Source organism: Propithecus coquereli, unplaced genomic scaffold (assembly GCF_000956105.1).
Source record: "Propithecus coquereli isolate 6110/MARCELLA unplaced genomic scaffold, Pcoq_1.0 Scaffold53, whole genome shotgun sequence".
NCBI lineage: Eukaryota > Metazoa > Chordata > Mammalia > Primates > Indriidae > Propithecus > Propithecus coquereli.
In genome coordinates, this window is record NW_012151174.1 from 842378 (window position 1) to 860116 (window position 17739).

Genomic DNA, 17739 nt, shown 5'->3' on the forward strand with positions numbered 1-17739 from the left:
GCTGGCCCCACCTCCTGGCTTGTGAGGGCACATGACCCGAGTTGGAGCAATGGAAGTCCTTGATCTGGCCATAGTGATTGGTTCAGGAATGGCCGTCCAACTCAATTCGAGCCAATGAGAATCTGTCCTGTGATTTTTGCTGCTGCTAGAGACAGAATTGTTGCTAAGGAGCTGCCTGGAGTCATCCTGCCACAGAGGGGGGAAAACCTTGCCTGAGAATGATGCATTCCAGAGGACAGCAACATCAAGTGATGGAAGGATATTCTGGATGAGTGTTGGAACCCCTGGAATCAGCCACACCTGAAGCCAAAATGTAAGCCAATGCATTCCTCTTCTTTGCTTAAACCGGGAGAGGCAGATGTTACTGAATTTATAGCCAGGGACCTGGTTGGTCCCACATCTCCCCAACCCCTTCCCTGGAGGTCCCCAAACCTGCTAAGAATGCAAGAGATTGTTGGCAGTGAGGACTTTATTGGGGAGGATGACTTTGGCTTCTAGAAAAGGGGGAAGGTAGGGACCTAGTAACAGTGACTCTAAGGAGGCCCTGGCCCTGAACCCAGGGCTCCAACAGGAAACAGGGAGGCACCTGAGTCCACCAGGATGAGGGTATCCAAAGGCACCATGGCAGCTGTGTTCAAAAGGAAGTTTCATTGAGCTTCATCTTGGGAGGTATGAGGGGAGCCCCAGGCCCTGTGGAGGGCCGGGGGGCTGGTGTTGGTGGCCGTCGGGGCTCTGGCCCACTCCGCACCAGTTCCTGGCAGCGTTCCACGAAGCTGCCGCCCCCACGGCGCCGGGCCTCAACCTGTGGGGGGCTCGGGCTCCCACGGTGGCCAGACAGGGAGGTGTTGCTGGAGGCTGAGTGGAGACTGAGGGGGTGAGGAATGTCAATGCAGGTGATCACAGGGCAGCTGGGCCCCTACCCCCAAGGCCACCAAGTTGTCCCCTCTCCCCCACTGAGCAGAAGGGGAGTGGAGTTGCGGCTACCTGGTGAGAGAGGTTCGGGGCGAGGGGTTGGGGAGAGAGCCCCGCGAGGGAGCCAGTGGGGCCAGCTCACACTGCTCCAGCTGCTCCATCAGCTCTTCCTCTGTCAGGCCACCTGCTGGGGGGACAAGGAGGCAGGGTCAGGGGGCCAGATGGTCACAGGGCAAGGGACGGGGTCACAGTGCAAGCATCAAGGGTTGGGATAGGAGAAGGAGTACAGAGATCAATGGACCGGGGCCAGAGGCTAAGAGACAGGGGTTGAAAAGAAGCAAGGAGGGGTCGGAGGGCAGAGAAGGGTCAGAGGGCATGGGCTTGGGAAGGCCGGGATGGGACCGGATTGAGGTAGTGGGGGCGTACCAGGGGCCTGGCCGAGGCCGTCCATGGCGGTGGTCAGGTCCCACATGGCCAGGCTGCCATTGGCCTGGCCCGTGAGCAGGTAGCGCCGAGGCCTGGAGCCGAGCCGCCGGGAGCCCTCACACTCGAGCACCGTGAAGGCGGTCGTGGGCGAGCCATCCACTGAGCGCACGGAGCACACCCTGAGGGTGCAAGGGGGCAGGGTCGCCCTTCCTGGTCACAGCCCCACCACTGTGGCTTCAGCTCCCGCCCCTCCAGTGGCTTTCCCCATCCTCATCCACCCCAACCTGCTTTCCTCTTGAGTTTCAGTCCCAGAGGTCCAGCACCTCGTGGACATCCCTGACCCCACACCGCGTCCCACATGGGCCTCAGAATTCTCCCCAAACCTGTTCTTCCCTGTTCCCATCCCAGGGAAGGCCCAAGTTGCACGCTTGGTGCTTCCCTGCTCCGGTCAGCCTCCTCACACCTCTCCCAGCCTCCCTCCTGCCCTCTCCCACCAGGCACCTGTCCCAGCCTCCTCCCTGGGCTCCCAGCCTCCTCTCCAACCTGCTGGCCATCCCCTGCACGGTGGCCACGGCTCCCCAGGGCACTCAGGGCAAAGGCTCAGCTCTCAGCAAAGGCTCTCAAAGGACAAGGCCCTGCCCACACCCGCAGTCCTGTGCTCCAGCCCAGGAGCCTGCGGCATGTCCCTCCTTATCCATTTGGCCCTTCCCAGCCTTTGCACATGCCGTTCCCTCAGCCGGGTACACTCTTTTCCCTCCCTTCCTCTGTTCCTTCCTATGTGTCCTCCAGGTCTCTGCTCAAAGTCCCCTCTTCAAGAAAACCCTCCCAGTCTCCCTTCCCAGTTGGACGAAGCATCTCCTCTGGGCTCCTACAGCTTCCTGCCCCCCATCCCACCCCGACCCCTCTGCCTGTGCCCCCGGCCCGGGCCTGACTGCACTGGGCTGTCTCTGTCCCAGGCCCGGCACAGGGGCAGCTTCTTCACTCCCACCCACGCTTGTCACACCTTTGACCCCTCCAGCCCCAAACCCATCAGGCCCGTCCTCCTTCCCAGCCTTTGCTCCTTCAGTGCCCCATGGCTGGGACCCGTTTCTGGCCTCAGTGACCCAGCCAGTCTCTTGCCTGCTCCCTGACCACCCTCTCTCTGTTTGACAGGACAGTTCTCACCGCTGCCCAGTAGACGAAAGACGCACGAAGAGCTGGCTGGCGCTGGGCACCACCTTCTGGATGAACACCTGCTGGTCATCCCGCTCGCCATAGGGGCCTGGGTCAGGCGGGGGTCGGGGTCGGGGTCAGGGCAAGCGGGGGCCTTGGGCCTCCAGACCCCAAGGCTCTGCTCTCCCCCCACGAACCCCCTCCCAGACCTAGGTCCCACCCCCAGGTTGTTGGAGTTGGGCAGGGTCAGAGAGGACAGGGGTGGGACAGCCAGTGGAGTGCGGGCATGTCAGAGATCAGCTGCACATTGGTGGGGTGCATCCCGGGTTGGGGGGCAGGCAGGAGGGAGCAACGGGGTAACAGAGTTCAACAGGGGCCAGCTGGGAGTAAGTAGAGGTCAACAGGGGTCAGGTGGAGGTCACAGGGGTCAGCAGTGAATGGGGGTGTGGCCTAGGTGGCCAATGGGGCTCAGCCGGGTTGGCTGGGTGGGTGGGTGAGGCCCACGAGGGCCAGGCAAGGGGGTTAGTGGGGATTAGCGGGGACCGGGCAGGTCAGTGGGGTGGGGGCCAGTGGCCAGTAGGCACCGATGTCGTTGCCAGCACTGCAGCCACCATGCCCGTCGGCCGACTCCAGTGCCAGGATCTTGAAGGAAGCGAGCGGGGTGGAGCCCGGCTGGGTGGAGATCATGCCCCGGAAGCGGGTCACAGACCAGGTCCTCACGTGGTTGTTGTCGGCACAGACTGAGGAGCGCGGGGACAGCAGAGGGTCAGGCCTGGCTGTGGCACTGGCATCAACACTGCCCGACCTTCCCGAGCCCCAGGACGACCCCCTTTCAGAGGAATCAGGTTCAGCCCCTTCCGAATTGTTCCCTTTTGGAGAATTCTCTCTTCCCCGGAATTCAAAAGGGTCAAAAACCCTGTTGGCTCTGCCTCCAAAATTGTTCCAGAGCCTGATGTCACCTTACCCTGTCCACGGCCCCAGCCTGGTCCTGTTCATCTTGTCTCCTGGCTGGACCGTGGCAGCAGCCCCTCCCTGGACTCCCTGCTCCTGTCCTGTTCCCACAGTCTGTCCCCCACACACAGCCAGGTGCAGCATGGGAACAACCGAGTCCAGTCATATCCCTCCCTGCTCGGAGCCCTCCTGTGGCTCCTGCCCCGGTCACCATCACCGCGCCGCCCTCATCTCCTCCCGCTCTCCCCTCACTCACTCTGCGCCAGGCACACGGGGCTCCCTGCTCTTCCTCAGACACATCTATCATCCGCCCATCTCTGAGCCTTTGCGACGCCTGTTCCCTCTGCCTGAATGCTTGTCCCCACCAACCTGCACTGCTCAAAGGTCCTTCCTCAGACAGGCTTTCCCTGAACCGCCCCATCGGCAGTGACCCCACACTCTAGCCACGCCCAACTTCATTTTTATTCACGGCCCTTATCTTCGCCTGATGCTGATTTACACTTTTATGTATTTATTTATTGTCTGCCATGTCCCTAGAGTGTCAGCTCCTGGAGGGCAGGGACCTGGCCTATCCTGTTCATCACTGTATCCCCTACGCCTGGCACACAGGGGGTGCTCAATAAATGTTCGTTGATTGATTAATCCTCCCTGCCTTCACAAATTCACTCTCCCCCGGACTGGTCTCCCTTATGGTTTTCTCTCACTTCGGCCATTACCGCCCCAGAGCAGCCCTGTCCCCTGGCGAGGCCCACCTGAGATGAGGTGCTTCTCCGACAGCATGATCTTGGTGACAGGGCTGCGGTGCACGGTAAAGGTCTGGAAGAGCTGGGGCCCCGAGCCCACCGTCTCAGGGTGCTGCACGATGACCCGCACGCCTCCCGAGCTGGTGCCGTAGGCGATCTCGATCCAGTTTCCACTGTCACCTGGTGGGGGCCAAGGAAGAAGAGAAGCCCAGGGTCACAGAGAGACAGAAACCAAGGCAGACAGAAAGAGACGGACGGACCCAGAACAGAGACAGAGTCAGACCTCGAGGAGAGAGGGAGGGGGATAAGGTGGAGGCGAAGAGACGTGAGATGGAAAACGGGGAGACGGAGGCTCACAGCAGAGGAACAGGACCCAGAGACAGAAGTTAAGACAGAAGCAGAGCTAATAAGAGAGAGAGAAGAGAGAAAACGGAGAGACACAGGGACCCGAGAATCCGAGTCGCACTGACATAGACACAGAGGCAGAGAGAGAATTACAGAGGAAGACAGAAAAACACAGAAAGAGGCCCATAAACAGACAGAGCAAGACAAGAAAACGTTGCCCGGTGTGTCTGAGGCACTTCCAGCCCCGGCCAACTTTCCACAGGGGGAAAACCATTTGTGACTGTCAGAAACTTAATGGACCATTTTAAGGAATGCGGGGAGGTAAAATGCGGTTTCAATATTTTGTGCAGCCGTCAAAGGCGATGGATTAGGGCTACACGCAGTAACAGGGACGGACACTAAACCCAGGGCAGGGGAACAAAAAGTCAGAGACAACTGAGATAACGTACCTGACTCTATTTATGTCAATTCAAGACCACACCCACAACACCCACTTCATAGAGACACACACAGACGGAGAGGTAGGTGTCAAACAGGCCAGAAGAGTGGCACATGGTTGGGGGGATGGGCAGGAAAGGAATAAATAAATAAGAAAAGGGCTTACAGAGAAGAAAGGCACAATGTGGCGTGAAGTTAGGTGTATTATTAACTTATTTTTGCTAGAAAAGATGAGCTGTAACGCCTACCTCATACCATACATAACAGCTCATTTGAGATGGAACACAGACCTCCATGTAAAAGCTAAAACTAGGATAAAGCTTCTAGAAGAAACTCAGGGGAGAATCTTTGTAACTTAGGGGAGGTGAAGATAAATCTTTAGATCCAGAAAGCACTAAAAAAACAACCATTATGCTAAGTGGAAAACTAAATACAAAACGCTACCTACGGAGGGCCACGTACTATATGATTCCATTTACACGAAACGTCCAGAATAGGCAAACCCACAGAGCTAGAAAGTAGACTCACGGTTTCCAGGGCCTGAAGGAGCGAGGGCTGGGGAGTTATGGCTACTGAGTAGGGAGTTTCTTTTCGGGCTGATAAAAATGTTCTGGCATCAGACGGTTGCACAATCTTGTGAGTAGACTAAAACCCACTGAATTGTGCACTTTCAAGTGGTAGATTTTATGGTATGTGAATTATATCTCAAAAACCCCCAGAATTAACCTCTTCTGCATTCTCACGTCAAGAAAACAAACCAAAGAAACTGTCCCAAGAAAGAGAGCTCAGCTTCGTCCTCTTTGTTTTACAAACATGTAAACATGTTCTCCCCAACCACAGAGATGGAAAAGAAACATAAAAATTAACTACTAGTGGCCTGTTTTGCTCCTGGTGGAGAGGCTGGCCGTGAAGAAGCACCTAGAACAGTGCTTAAACAATACAAAGGGCGCTCAGTAAAGATTTGTTGAATAACTAAATGAGAGTTGAATCTGTCCCCGCTCCTATAAATCCCACTGGGTCATGATACACTAGTGGGGAGACAGCTGTGGGTTGGGGCTGGCCGGTGATGGCAGGGGGTCGGGGAGCCGGGCCACAGCTTACTGGTCTTGGGGGTGAGGTAGACACTGAGGGCGGTGACCCCATCCTCTGCCGGATCCCGGTAAAGCTCGCTGACAAGGAGGTCGTTGTCCTTCATGCGCAGGGGGAACTTCTGCACATCTGGGGTGGGCAGGCAGAGTGTAGCAGGTTTGTTCAAGCTGCCCCAGCCTGTGTCCCTCCCCTCCCATTTCCCGGGTGCAGGCTGCTGCTCACCCACGTAGTAGATGGAGCCATTGTTGCAGCCGAGGAGGAGGAAGGAGCCTGCTGCATCGTAACTAGTGATGGGTTGCACCTCCTGGACCTGGGGGCAGGGCAGGCGGTAGCCAGGGGAGACCCCCTGCCTTTGCTTCCATGGTGCCCCCTCCCAGTACGCACCTCACCCCTGCCCTTCTCCTGTGATCCCTTTTGTGCATCTTTCTCTGTCTCTTGGCCTCTCCTTGACCGTTTCTCCCACCCAAGTCCTAACTGGGCCCGACCCTGCTTAGCTTCCGAGGTCAGACGGGATCGGGCGTGTTCATGGCGGCATGGCCGTAGACATCCTTGACCGTTTCTGACATTCTTCTAATTCATCTCCATCCCCCCCTACGTCCCTTCACCTACCACAGTCATTCAGTCTGGTTTCCCTCTGTCCACCGTTCCCTGTCACCTTTTTCTGATTTTCTGTGTCTATTTCTCTCTTCTTCTATCTGTCTCTGCCTCTGTCTCTCTCCCAAATATTAACATATTAGAGGGGAAAAAACAACATTGTAGATTTTTTTTTTTTTTTTGTACATTTTGGACACAGCTTGGGGTGGGTGCAGAGAAAGTGACGGACATTTGCTTATCTCTTTCCCAGTTCCTGCCTCCTATACCATCTCCCCTCTCCTGCTCCCCCACCCAGGGCCTGGAGAATCCTCTTTCTTCCTTCCAAACCATCCATCCTTCATGTCAACTCTGCAGCCCTCCTCCAGGAAGGCTTCCCTGATGCCCCTTAGGTCTTTATCACAGACATCCCCAGGCTTGGGCCAACTGCTGGGGTCTCTGGCTCTCTGCAGGCGGGGTGGGGCAGAAGGGAGCCCCTTCCTGGGTCTGGACATTCTGGAAACCTGGGAAGGGGGCAGCAAGGCTGGCCAGAACGCTGACCTGCCAGTGCTTGGTGACAGCATTCCACACCCCGATGCGCCCCGTGTGGCTGGTAGCAATGAGCTGGTTCCCGACGAAGAACAAGGCCTCCACGGGCACCCCCAGATGGAAGACTCCTGCATTGGGCAAGGAGGGCTCAGCCAGGACCCTGCCTCCCGGGGGAGGAGAGTGGTGGCGGGAAGAACTCCAAGGCCCAGAGAATTCAGCTAGGCTGCGGAATCCTCAAGGGACAGAGGATTCCAGCAGGAATTACAGAGAATTTGAATGGGCCAGATTTCTGATGGGCTGTGGGACTTACAAGGGTATGAATTCTAACATGGCTGAGATTTTCAACAAGGCAAAGAAGAACTCTGATGGTGGCAGAGGATTCTTATGAGGGCTGAGATTTGTTTGGGGACAGATTAGTCTAACAAATCAGAAATTTCTAACGGCAACACGGATTCTAATAGGCTCTGGGATTCTACTGGCATGGAGCATTCTAATAAAGCAAAGAGATCTAACAGGGCAGGGAACTCTGGCGGAGGAGAGAATTTAATGTGGGTGGAGTTTTCTAACAGGCCAAGGAATTCTAACAGGACATGGAATTTCGAAGGGTTGGCGCATACTAATGAGGCAAAGAGATCTAACGGGGCAGAGAATTCTTACGGGTTGGAGAACTATATGGGGTGGGTTATTTTAACAGGCCACAGAATTTCAAGGGCAGAGGGTTCTGGAAAAGGCCCGCGGTCATACCTATCTCGGAGCCACCACCTTCTGCCTGCAGAGCCCACAGCAGGATCTCGCTGCCTGTGGCCGCTGCCACCATCTTGTCATGCTCACCCAAAGCCCCGCCGGGCACCCGGGCTGTGAGCGCCAGCCGCTCGATGGGCCAGTCCAGGCGGGGGCTGGAAAACACCAGCTGCCAGCCAGAGGCCTCCTTCAGCCTACAGGATTGGGGGGACATCAGCAACCCTCACTGCAAGCCCTCCCCATCAACAGGACTCAGAACCTCCTGCCACCCCCTCCTCAAGCACCTGTAGCAGACAAGAAACTGGGTATAGGCCACAGCGATCCAGTTGTGGTGTCCACACACCAGGCGCACCATCCCCGGCTCCTCCGGTTGCCCTTGAAGGGGAAAAGTAAGGATCAGGGCAGGGTCACAGGGGCCGCATGAGCTGCCCCATCCTCCCAGAAGACAGAAATGTACCTGAGGGGGATGGAGGGAGCTTCTCATCCAGCATTCGACCCAGCAGCCCTGCATTGCCCAGGTTGGGGGGCATCGTGTTGCTCCGTCGAACAGGGGCTGGGCGTCCCCCTACCTGCTGGGGCCCCACCAGGCTGTGCCGGTTCCGCCGCTTCACTGGGAACACTATAGTGGGGATAAAGGGCAAAGTAACGATAAATGTAATCATGGCTGTCACAGGGATTATAGTCAGGAACTTTCCTTTAATATTTTTCCCCTCCATGCAAAGAAAGCCAGGTCTTCCAAAGCCTCCCTACAAGAAAAATCAAACCTGGACTACAACTCCCATCAGGCTCTAGGCATGCTTCTGAGCCTCAGGGAGAACTAGCTGGCCCATTGCCTCATGGGAAATGCTGTTTCCTACTTCCTTTCCCAGCATCAGTCCAGGCATTTGATAGAGAACTACAACTCCCAAGTCTCAAGGCTCACAGTACAGGCACACCAGGGGAGTGTGCCTTATGGGAAATGTAGTCTTTAGCCCATTTCCTCTCCCCTCCATCCATTGGAAGTGCCCACCTGGTGGGGGCAGGTAACCATTGAAGAGGACGTTTCCACAGGAAGATCGGTCCAACTCCTCCCGCAGCTGCAGGCGACGAACTGCAATGGGAGGACTCACAGGCTGGGGCTTAGAGGGTACTGAGGCAGACCCCTTTCCCCTCCCCATCTCTTTTTCCACAGAATATCACCACTCCCCTCAGACCCAGGGCTAAATCCAGTGCTCTCAGCTCTAACCCCACCCTCTTTCAGGAGAAAGAGGGAAGAGACAGGTAGCGTGTGTAGAGAGGGGTTTTCTATTCAATAAGGATGCTAGTTGGAGTTCCCACTTACCCAGAGGAGTGAGCCCATAGAACTGGGCTTCATGGAGGAGGCTGGAACCGTGGACACCCCTGGGTAGTAGAATTGATTAGGGGTCAAGGTCTGGGGTGTGGGGGAGAGCAGAGAATTCTGAGGACGAAATTTTCAAAACTGCACAGAGAATGTCAAGGAGTAATACATTTTGACGGGATCAAGATTCTAAAAAGTAATGATATGGCTGGTCCGATGGCAGTGGGTTATCAGAACTGATTAACATTAGTGTCATTAAAGTTGGTATTCAACCCCCCACTCCTAAATTTGATTGGCTCTAAGAAAAAAAAAAAAGTAATGATATGGGTGGCGAAAATGTAGAGGGGTTTGTGTGTGTGCGTGTGTAAGGAATTTTGAGGACATATAATTTTAACATGATCAAGGTTCTCAATGAGAGTTTTAGCAGGTTGGAGCTTAACTGGACATTCCGAGCGGGAGAAAAGACCTCTCAGGGGATGAAAAGAGTGGGAGCCTCCCTCCCCTTCATCCATGCCAACCTGGGGTCCAACTCTTTGGTGCGCAGGAAGTTGAGGATGGGGGCGAAGACGGTGGGGTCCCTGTCGATGAAGATCTGCGGGAAAGTGGGGCAGAGGATGGACGGCACAATGAGCGGGACTGACCGGGGGTCGTTCCCCTCCTCCCACCGGCAGCCCCATTTCGGCTCCTGCCCTACTCACTGCTCCGGTCTCATCTTTCAGAGTCGAGATGCGTCCGCTCAGAAGACTGCAGGAAGGGGACAAAGACCAGGTGTCATGGGCTGGGGCGGTCTCCCCACACACTCTCCTTCCACACCACCCCCCACCCTCGCCCCAGACTCGCTCTCCCGATCACCTGGAGAAGAAGGAGTCTGGGATCCAGGTGAGAGTCTGGCGAGAGGTACTGAATCTGGGCGGGGAAGGTAAGCAGATGCAAGTGATGCTGGGGAGCTAGTGAGGAATGCGGCCCCCTCCCGTGAGTTCCCTCGCCTCCCGCGGCGTTTTTCCAGCTTCTGGCGCTTCCAGCGGGGGGCGGAGCAACCCTTGATGGACAGGGATTCCCCCCCAGCAGAGGCGGGTACTCCCAACCCCTCCCCGCCCCCGAGGTGAGGCCTCAGGAATCTCCTACACTAACCTCTTGCCTCCAACGTTCAAATGAATCACTTCCCCGGGAGGCCCCCGACTCGGGACCCCCTCGGCTGCAGTCGCCGCCGCGGCCATGGCCCCCGGACGAGCCGGCCAGCCTACACCCGCTTCCGGGTTTGCACGCTGACCCCGCCCCAACCGTGTGCCCATTGGGTCAGAGACTCCCAGAGCCGCTGTCGATTGGACGGAGCGCTTGCCCGTCTCAGTTAAGTTCTCCGCCTCCTTAAAGGGGTCCGCGTTTCCTGGCCTGGACGGAGCGGACCTGGCGGCCCCTTAGAGGAAGTTTACGAAGAATAACGAAATACTTCCCATCCCTAGGGTTCCCATTTTAGGTATGGCATCTAGGCGCTTCCTCAAGGGGCCTTGTGTTTAGCACCAAAGTTAGTCCACATCAAGGGGTACATCTAGATGTTCTCCGCAGCCTCGATTTCCCCGTTTCCCGCATCATAGCCCTCCCATTCCTCCCAGGAGCAGCCCATGAAACGAAAACAAACCAGAATAGACCGTCAAAGCCAAAGGGTTTATTATAGGTACATACAGTGTGCGCCCGCCACACCATCCCGCACCCCCAGGCCCCAGCGGCTTCTCCAGGCGGCCATGGGAGCTGCCCACAACCCGGTCCCCCCACTCCCCAGGGAGGTGCTCCAGCCAGAAGCATGCAGGGGGAGGGCTTCCCCTCACCCCTCCCCTCATGAAGTGGCATTTACAGCTGGAGGGGGGAGGAGAGAGGAAGACTTTGAGCTTTGACGCCCCTCCCATTAAAAGCCTTCGCAGATGCGGGGCAGGTGAGGAGGAGGTCGACGTTTTGCAAAAATAAACTAAGTCAGGAATTAACCGCATGGCTCTGAGGCGGCGGAGTGCAGGGGCGAGGGCCCCTTCACTCCTCCCTCCCAGACAGAGATCAAGGCAGCATTGGAAGTGAGGTAAAGGCGGGGAGGGGGTGTCCCCTCCCTACCCCCTAGCACCCTGGATGGTCCAGGGGACCTCACCAGCGCCCCCGTGCCCATCCCTAGGGCGGAGAGGGGGGCAGGAATTATCGCCCCCACCACTCCAGCTTCTTGGGGCAGGATGTGTGGTTTGGGGCAGGGGGCTTGGCTCAACTGGCCCCCTGCCCGCCCCCACCAAGCTCAATTATTGCATAAAAATAATGGAGCCCCAGCACCTGGGGTGGGGGAGTGGAGAGCGGGAAGGGGCCGAGATATGGCTATAGGGGCAGCAATCTCCCCACCACTTCTTAGGGTGCAGGAGAAGTCCCCTCCTTTCCAGTGCCCGTCATGGCGCATCCGCAGTGTTGGAAGTAGGGGCTCCGGCCCGGCCCCCGCAGAAGAGAAAGTGTCTTTGTGCCCACAGTGCGGAAAAAGAGAGGCAGGGAGACCTGTCAGGCCCTGGGGGTGAGGAGTCACTTCCGGCGCCCGCTGGCCCTGCGCTCCCCAACCTCTCTCTTGGGGTTGCCCTCGTCTGTGGATGAAGTGGTGGGTAGTGTCTGGCCCCAGCGGGCGATCTCAGCGTGTTCCGCCACCGACGTGGCCACAGCCTCCAGCCAGCCATTCATCTCCTCCTGGATGAAGAAACAGGGCACAGAGTCTGTATTTGGAAGAGAGGAGCCCGAGTAATAGATGAACCTCAAATCAGACTACCCTCTCCGAACGTGCTTCCTCATTTATTAAACAGGGGTGACGATGATGATGATGATGTAGTTACATAGCACTTACTATGTGCCAGGCTCTGGTCTAAGCATTTTTGTGGATGAATTCACTAAAAAAATCTATGCAATAGGGTTAGATATAATTCCCACTGCAGACATAAACAACAAAACAACAGTAATAATATAGTGGCCTTTCTAGAGCACTGACATTTACTAGGCCCCGTGCTAAGTACTCTGCATGTATCAACTCATTTAATTCTCACAATAACCTTATGGTAAGAAACTATTTTTATCTCGATTTTATGGATACGTAAAAGGAAGCATGAAGTGAATGAAGGCCTACTTCACAGCCTCTTGTGAGGATTAAATGGGATAAGTTTTATTCCTCTCAATGTCTCTTCAAACTACGTCCATGCTTGCTCCTCCCCGGACCTCACTCTCAACCTCAGTCCCGAGGTTGTCTCTGTCATCCTCCTATTCCTCCTCTCCCCACAGATCTGCCAGGTCCAGCAGTGTGTTCTCCCACTTGGGACCTTATCCTGGCTACCTCCTGAGCTCCCCACCTCCGCTCTCTCCCCCTCCAATCTACCCTGCACATGATAAACAAAGGGATCTTATGAATCACTGTAACCTTCCCTGGCTTGAAACCCTACCATGGCCCTCCAGTGCCCTTAGAATAAAAATCCAACCTCTTCCAAATGGCCCATAATGCCCCAACAGATCCAACCCATGGGAAGCTTTCTGGGACCTCCCTCCTCGAACTCAGTCCTATAGCCGTTAACCCTCTGCAATTCTGCACCTCTGGTCCTCTGCACTTGCAGTTCCCTCCACCTGGATCACCCTTTTTTAAGGTAACTCCTTTCTCTCTCTTTCCAGTCTCACCTGAGTGGCCAAGGGAAGGAGGTTGGACTTTGTCATCATGGTCTCCAGGCAGCCTCCCTTAACCCTTTCCCACTCCCCCAGTTAGGAACCTCTTCTGGGCTCTCACTGCCCACGGGCTTTCCCATTACGGCCCTGATAACTCGGCCAGTCAACCAGCTCTGGCCTGTGAGTTTCCCTTCTCACAGCCCCATCACCATGGGCCAGGAGTCAGCCAGCCAGGTCATTCCTGAGTTCACACAGGGAAGGGAAAGGACCAGATCTCACCTCATCTTTAGCCTGGAGCAAAAACTCACTGCCATCCTGGGTCCTGCAGAAAGGGACACAGGACTTGGGGGATCTGGAGAAAGGCCCAGCCCACCCACCCACCAATTGTCCTCCAGGGAAGCCAGGGTCCTGCTGGGAGAGAGAAGCTGGGCCTTGGATCCCTCCCTCCTGCCCAGTGGGGGCTCACTGGAGCTTGAAGACATGCTTCTTTTTCTTGTAGTCACTAGCCACCTCACTGGTGGCCTTGTGCAGGCTGAGCAGTGGCTCCCCGCCGTGTGTGCTCCCAGATGCCGGACCCTTGGAGTCCTTGTAGAAGCCCAGCTCCCCCTTACTGAGCACACAGTACAGGCTCACCCACGACCTGGAGTGACAAGAAGGGGCTCAAGGCAGAGCTGTAGCACTATGCCTGAGTACTCTTCATTAACATCCTCATGCCTGAATCTGCCTGAGCCTTCCTGTCTCTTGGTCTTTGCCCTAATTGGGCCATAGGCCTAGGATGCTCTTTCTTATGGCTGCTGCTGAGCCAAGGGAGCCTCTAAGTCCCTTGGTACCAAGCCTTTGCCCAGGCAGGACCCTGCTGGGGTTGCCCTTCTTTGTCCCCTCCCATACTGAATTTCCTGAAGGCAAGACTTAGCCATCTCCTCCATAAACCTTTGTTCCATTTATTCTTCCCTACTCCTCTATACCTCATGGAATTCTCTCAAGGAAAATCTATTGGTCTACTGTCTGAAATGAGGAATTCCTGTCTCCCCATCCAGCCAAATTCCTGTCTCAATCCAGGAAGGAGGCCCTCCAAGAGCGAAATATGTTACGTGTCCTTGTTTATTCCCACCTCAGCCTAGGTACAGGCAAGAAAGACCACCTCCAGACCCCACCAGCAAAATCTCAACCTGTCCTGCCCACTTCATATCTTGGGTCTAGGCCTCACTCCACTTCTTGGCCAGTGTTACCCTTTTTGGCACCACCTGTCCCCAAAGTCTATCTCCCAGTTGGACAAAAAGAGGTTGAACAACCAGAAGCTGGACCATAAGAGCAAACACATCACAGCTAGACCCCCATTTGGAAACAAGAGATTACTGCCCCCGCCCTCAGCTCCCAGCTCTCAGAGTTTGGGCTCTGCCCCTTTTCAGACTATCCGGATTTGAAACTTTAAGGATGGACCCACCCTACTCATTGGTTGGAAGAGCTCTCTAGAATCCAGCACAAGCCACTGAAACCTTCTAGACTAGACTCCACCCCAGTCTGCTATTTAGCCAGTCAACCAACTCCTGGGTGAACTGCTATGAGATTTGAGATTAGGTCCCAATTTATTCACTTTCAGAACATTTTCGTCCCGCCCCCATCTAAGCCCCACCCACTCAGCAATTGGACTTATTACCTTAGTCTCTGTCCCTCCTGCTCATTGGCTGAATTCCTTGATGTTGAGCCCCGCCCCCGGCCTTTGGCCCCACCTACCCACCACCGGTGGGAGGTCTTGAAATTGAGCCACACCCCCTCCTCAGGCCTAACTATTCACTCATTGGACACTTGAGCTTGGGACCCGCCTTCCAAAGCCCCGCCCACGCGCTCACCGGTTGGACGACTTGCGGTTAGCGTCGAGCTCACGCTTGCGCAGCAGGAAGCCCTCGTGCTGCACTGTATGAGTGGGCGGTGGCGGAGGCGCGGGAGCCGAGCCGCCCTGGGCCGGGGCGGAGCGCGAGCGCCGGCTTCCCCCGCCCTCACCACCCTCTCGGGGCCGCGGCCGCCGTCTCGGCTTGGGCCGGTCCCGCGCCCGCGGCCGGTCCGGCCGAGGTGTCCGCTCGGGCGGCTCAAGCCCGTTGGGCAGGCGGCCAGGGGGAAGCTCGCGAGGCTGAGGCAGCGACGGCTGTGTGGAGGGAGGGGGAAGAGGGGTGCTGTCCATGCGGTGTTGGGGGACATCTGTCTGGGGGAGCTCATGGGTCTGGGGTCCCATCCGTCTGCAGGGCCAGCTGTCTTGGAGGCGATTATGGGAGGACCTCAGGGCTGGAGTCCAACTCTTAGGGGCCCCATGGGTCTTGTGAGTGAGTGTCAGGACTCGTTTGTTTAGAATCTCTTGATGGTGGGAAGAGGGGGCTAGATTTATGGAAGTGGGGGTGTTAGCAGATGGTGTCCCATCTGTCTGTAGGAGGAATCTGGGGCTTCCTTCTGTGTGTGTATGTGGCCATCTATGAGGAAATTTGGGACCCCCCTGGGCTGAAGAAATATGGAGCCCAGGACAGATGTTGGAAGAGTCTGGAGTGTCTGTCTCTTATGTCGGTGCCCCATCTTTCTAAGGGAGAAATTTTCAGACTCTGGGGGGGTCATGTGGGGCCCCTGAGAGTCCCTGCTGTCTCTGTAGGGTCCAGGTAGGAGGATGGGTCCAGGGCTAGCTCTGGTTGTTTCTGAGATCCTTACTCCTGCTCTGAGAAGAGGGGTCCCCATATCCCACCCATCTGGAGGCTCAACTTACCCCAACAGGGAGCCCTGGGCTGGCCTCTTTCTCCTGCAGCTGCTCCACAATGTCAGCCAGGGTGGCCTTCCTGGTGGTGGGGGGAACAGAAAGACCCAATGGAACTGGAGTGTCTTCTCCCAGGAACCTGCCTGGCTGGACTGAGGAGCCTCCACTCCTTAGCCTGAAATGCCAGTCCTTGTTCCCTTCTGCAGCTGTCTCAGATGCTGGCCTTACATACCCCAGGTGTTTGGGACGTGTCTGCTGAATGGAGAACTGAACCTCTCTCCCCTTTGAGTTTTAAGCAGCACAAAGAGCAAAATGCAATGTGGTGCCTTCAGCCTTTGAACACACTGCTGCCTTTCTGAACCCCTGCCGCTTCCCCCACCCTAGTCCTAATCATTCTGGGTCATCACTGTCTAGTGACAGGCCTGTTTCCCCCACTGGACTGTGAGCCCCATGAAAGCAGGGCTGGGACTGTTTAAGTCACTGCTCCCTTTAAGCACAGAGTGGGGCACTCAGCAAATACTCATGAAAGGGTCAAGAAGTCATGGTCTCCTGACCAAGGCCTCTCTCTGGAGACACAGCTGATTGGACTATTCTGCACCACACACTCTGGTTAACTCTGGATTCTGAAAGGCCTGAGTTCCAGTCCTGCTTCATCCAAGCAAATGACTTGCTCTCTTTGTGCCTCAGTTGACCTATCCATAGAATGGACATGACTACAGCCCCCACTTCCTAAGGCTGTTGAAAGAAATTGTGATGAAGGGAATTCTTTTTTTTTCTTAATCAAGGAGGTAATGGTTCCACCACTAGCCCAGTGAAGAAACTAAGATGCAGAGGATAAAATCCCAGCCCAGAGGCACCCAGGGGGCTTGATGCACGTGTCAGAACGCAGTGGCTGCGAACATGCCCCTGGAGGAAAGCACTCGCCTTCTCCTCCAACAGGAAGGGCTGCCTCTGGAACAATGGGCACATCTCCTATCCTCTTTCAGCCTTAGTTTAGCCTCTGCAAAATGGGTACCACGATGGTATCTCCCTCCTTAGGAAGCTCTGAGCCTGAAGCCCCCCGACTGGGCCTGCGCGGCTCTAGGAGCCCTGCGCTTGCCCCTCCCCTCACCCCCTGGCCACTTCTCTGGTGGGCATCTCCTGTTCGCTGGACTCCTGCCGCTCCAACCGCCGCTCCCGCCGCTCGCGCCTCCGCTCCATCTGCTCGTAGCGGCCCAAGGTAAGGCTATGTGCTGCCTCGTGCTCCGCCGACTCCTGCCGCTCGGGCCGCCGCCTCCGCGCAGCCTCCTCGGATTGATCGGCAGACTCCTGCCGCTCCGGCCGCCGCCTCCGGGGCAGCTCCTCCGCGCGATCCGCTGACTCCTGGCGCTCTGGCCGCGGCCGGACCTGCTCCGCCACCGCGGGGGCCCCGGGGGTCTCCGCTGGGTCCTCTGGAGCGGCCGGCAGGGCAGTGGGCTCCACCCTCCCCGGGACCTCCGGCAGCCGGTCAATGCGCGGCTGGAGGCGCTCGGGCTTGAGCTCCTGACGCACGTACCCCACCCGGGTCCGCACCTCGGCCGACAGCGTGTCCGAGGCCCGGCGGGCCAGGGGCTCCAAGCCCCGCTCGTAGCCCCCTGGCCGCAGCAGGGGCGCCGCCTTGGCCGCCAGTTCCGTGGGGTCCCCGAAGAACTTGCGCCCCAGCAGCGGCGTGGGCGGCTGCTTGCTCTGTTCCGCCTTGAGTTTCTCGATCTGGGGGACACCGAGGGACCAGGGTCAGGCTGGAGGCCCGGGGGTGGGGGGTGAGGGAGAGGTCCGGGACGGCGGCTCTGGGTTTTCCGCCTCACCACTCAACTGCCCAGGACCGGGCCCAAGCTTTGCTCTCTGCCGAGAACTCAATTCCTATTCCCTCAGGCCAACACCTATGGCTTCTAAGAATCAGCTAAAGCATCACTTTCTGTGGGTGCCCTCGGCCGCCACTTCCTCCTTTCTTAATGCCCCACCCAGGACCTTAGGACTTTTTATTGTAATAGTCTCTTTTTTTTTTTTTGAGACAGAGTCTCGCTTTGTTGCCCGGGCTAGAGTGCCGTGGCGTCAACCTCGCTCACAGCAACCTCAAACTCCTGGGCTCAAGCGATCCT

The 17739-nt window shown here is 56.7% G+C and overlaps 2 protein-coding genes across 4 annotated transcripts in view; both read right to left on the minus strand.

Annotated features, from left to right (window-relative positions):
* Positions 1-451: 451 nt before the first annotated feature.
* SHKBP1 (SH3KBP1 binding protein 1) lies at positions 452-10503 on the minus strand. Of its 3 annotated transcripts, none has more exons than XM_012657050.1 (18): positions 10366-10503; positions 10087-10140; positions 9933-9978; positions 9753-9826; positions 9238-9296; positions 8926-9006; positions 8374-8535; positions 8201-8291; positions 7920-8110; positions 7188-7303; positions 6279-6366; positions 6069-6185; positions 4194-4364; positions 3075-3230; positions 2503-2599; positions 1339-1517; positions 985-1096; positions 452-866 (listed from the first exon to the last, which is right to left on the minus strand). In XM_012657050.1, the coding sequence occupies exons 1-18, from the start codon at positions 10449-10451 to the stop codon at positions 635-637; spliced, it is 2112 nt and encodes a 703-aa protein (XP_012512504.1). In that variant the 5' UTR covers positions 10452-10503; the 3' UTR covers positions 452-634. The 3 variants fall into 3 exon arrangements, with proteins under 3 accessions (XP_012512504.1, XP_012512503.1, XP_012512505.1); XM_012657049.1 differs by having other exon boundaries at positions 985-1099; XM_012657051.1 differs by lacking the exon at positions 10087-10140 and having other exon boundaries at positions 985-1099; positions 10366-10433.
* Positions 10504-11775: 1272 nt separating this feature from the next.
* Positions 11776-17739, minus strand: part of SPTBN4 (spectrin, beta, non-erythrocytic 4) — a 77585-nt gene continuing 71621 nt past the window's right edge. Inside the window, exons 30-35 of the mRNA XM_012656965.1 lie at positions 16734-17350; positions 15635-15704; positions 14739-15031; positions 13355-13528; positions 13168-13210; positions 11776-11934 (exon numbers count right to left, since the gene is read on the minus strand). Coding sequence (XP_012512419.1) covers positions 11776-11934; positions 13168-13210; positions 13355-13528; positions 14739-15031; positions 15635-15704; positions 16734-17350 — 1356 coding nt within the window. The remainder of the gene's footprint in view (positions 11935-13167; positions 13211-13354; positions 13529-14738; positions 15032-15634; positions 15705-16733; positions 17351-17739) is intronic.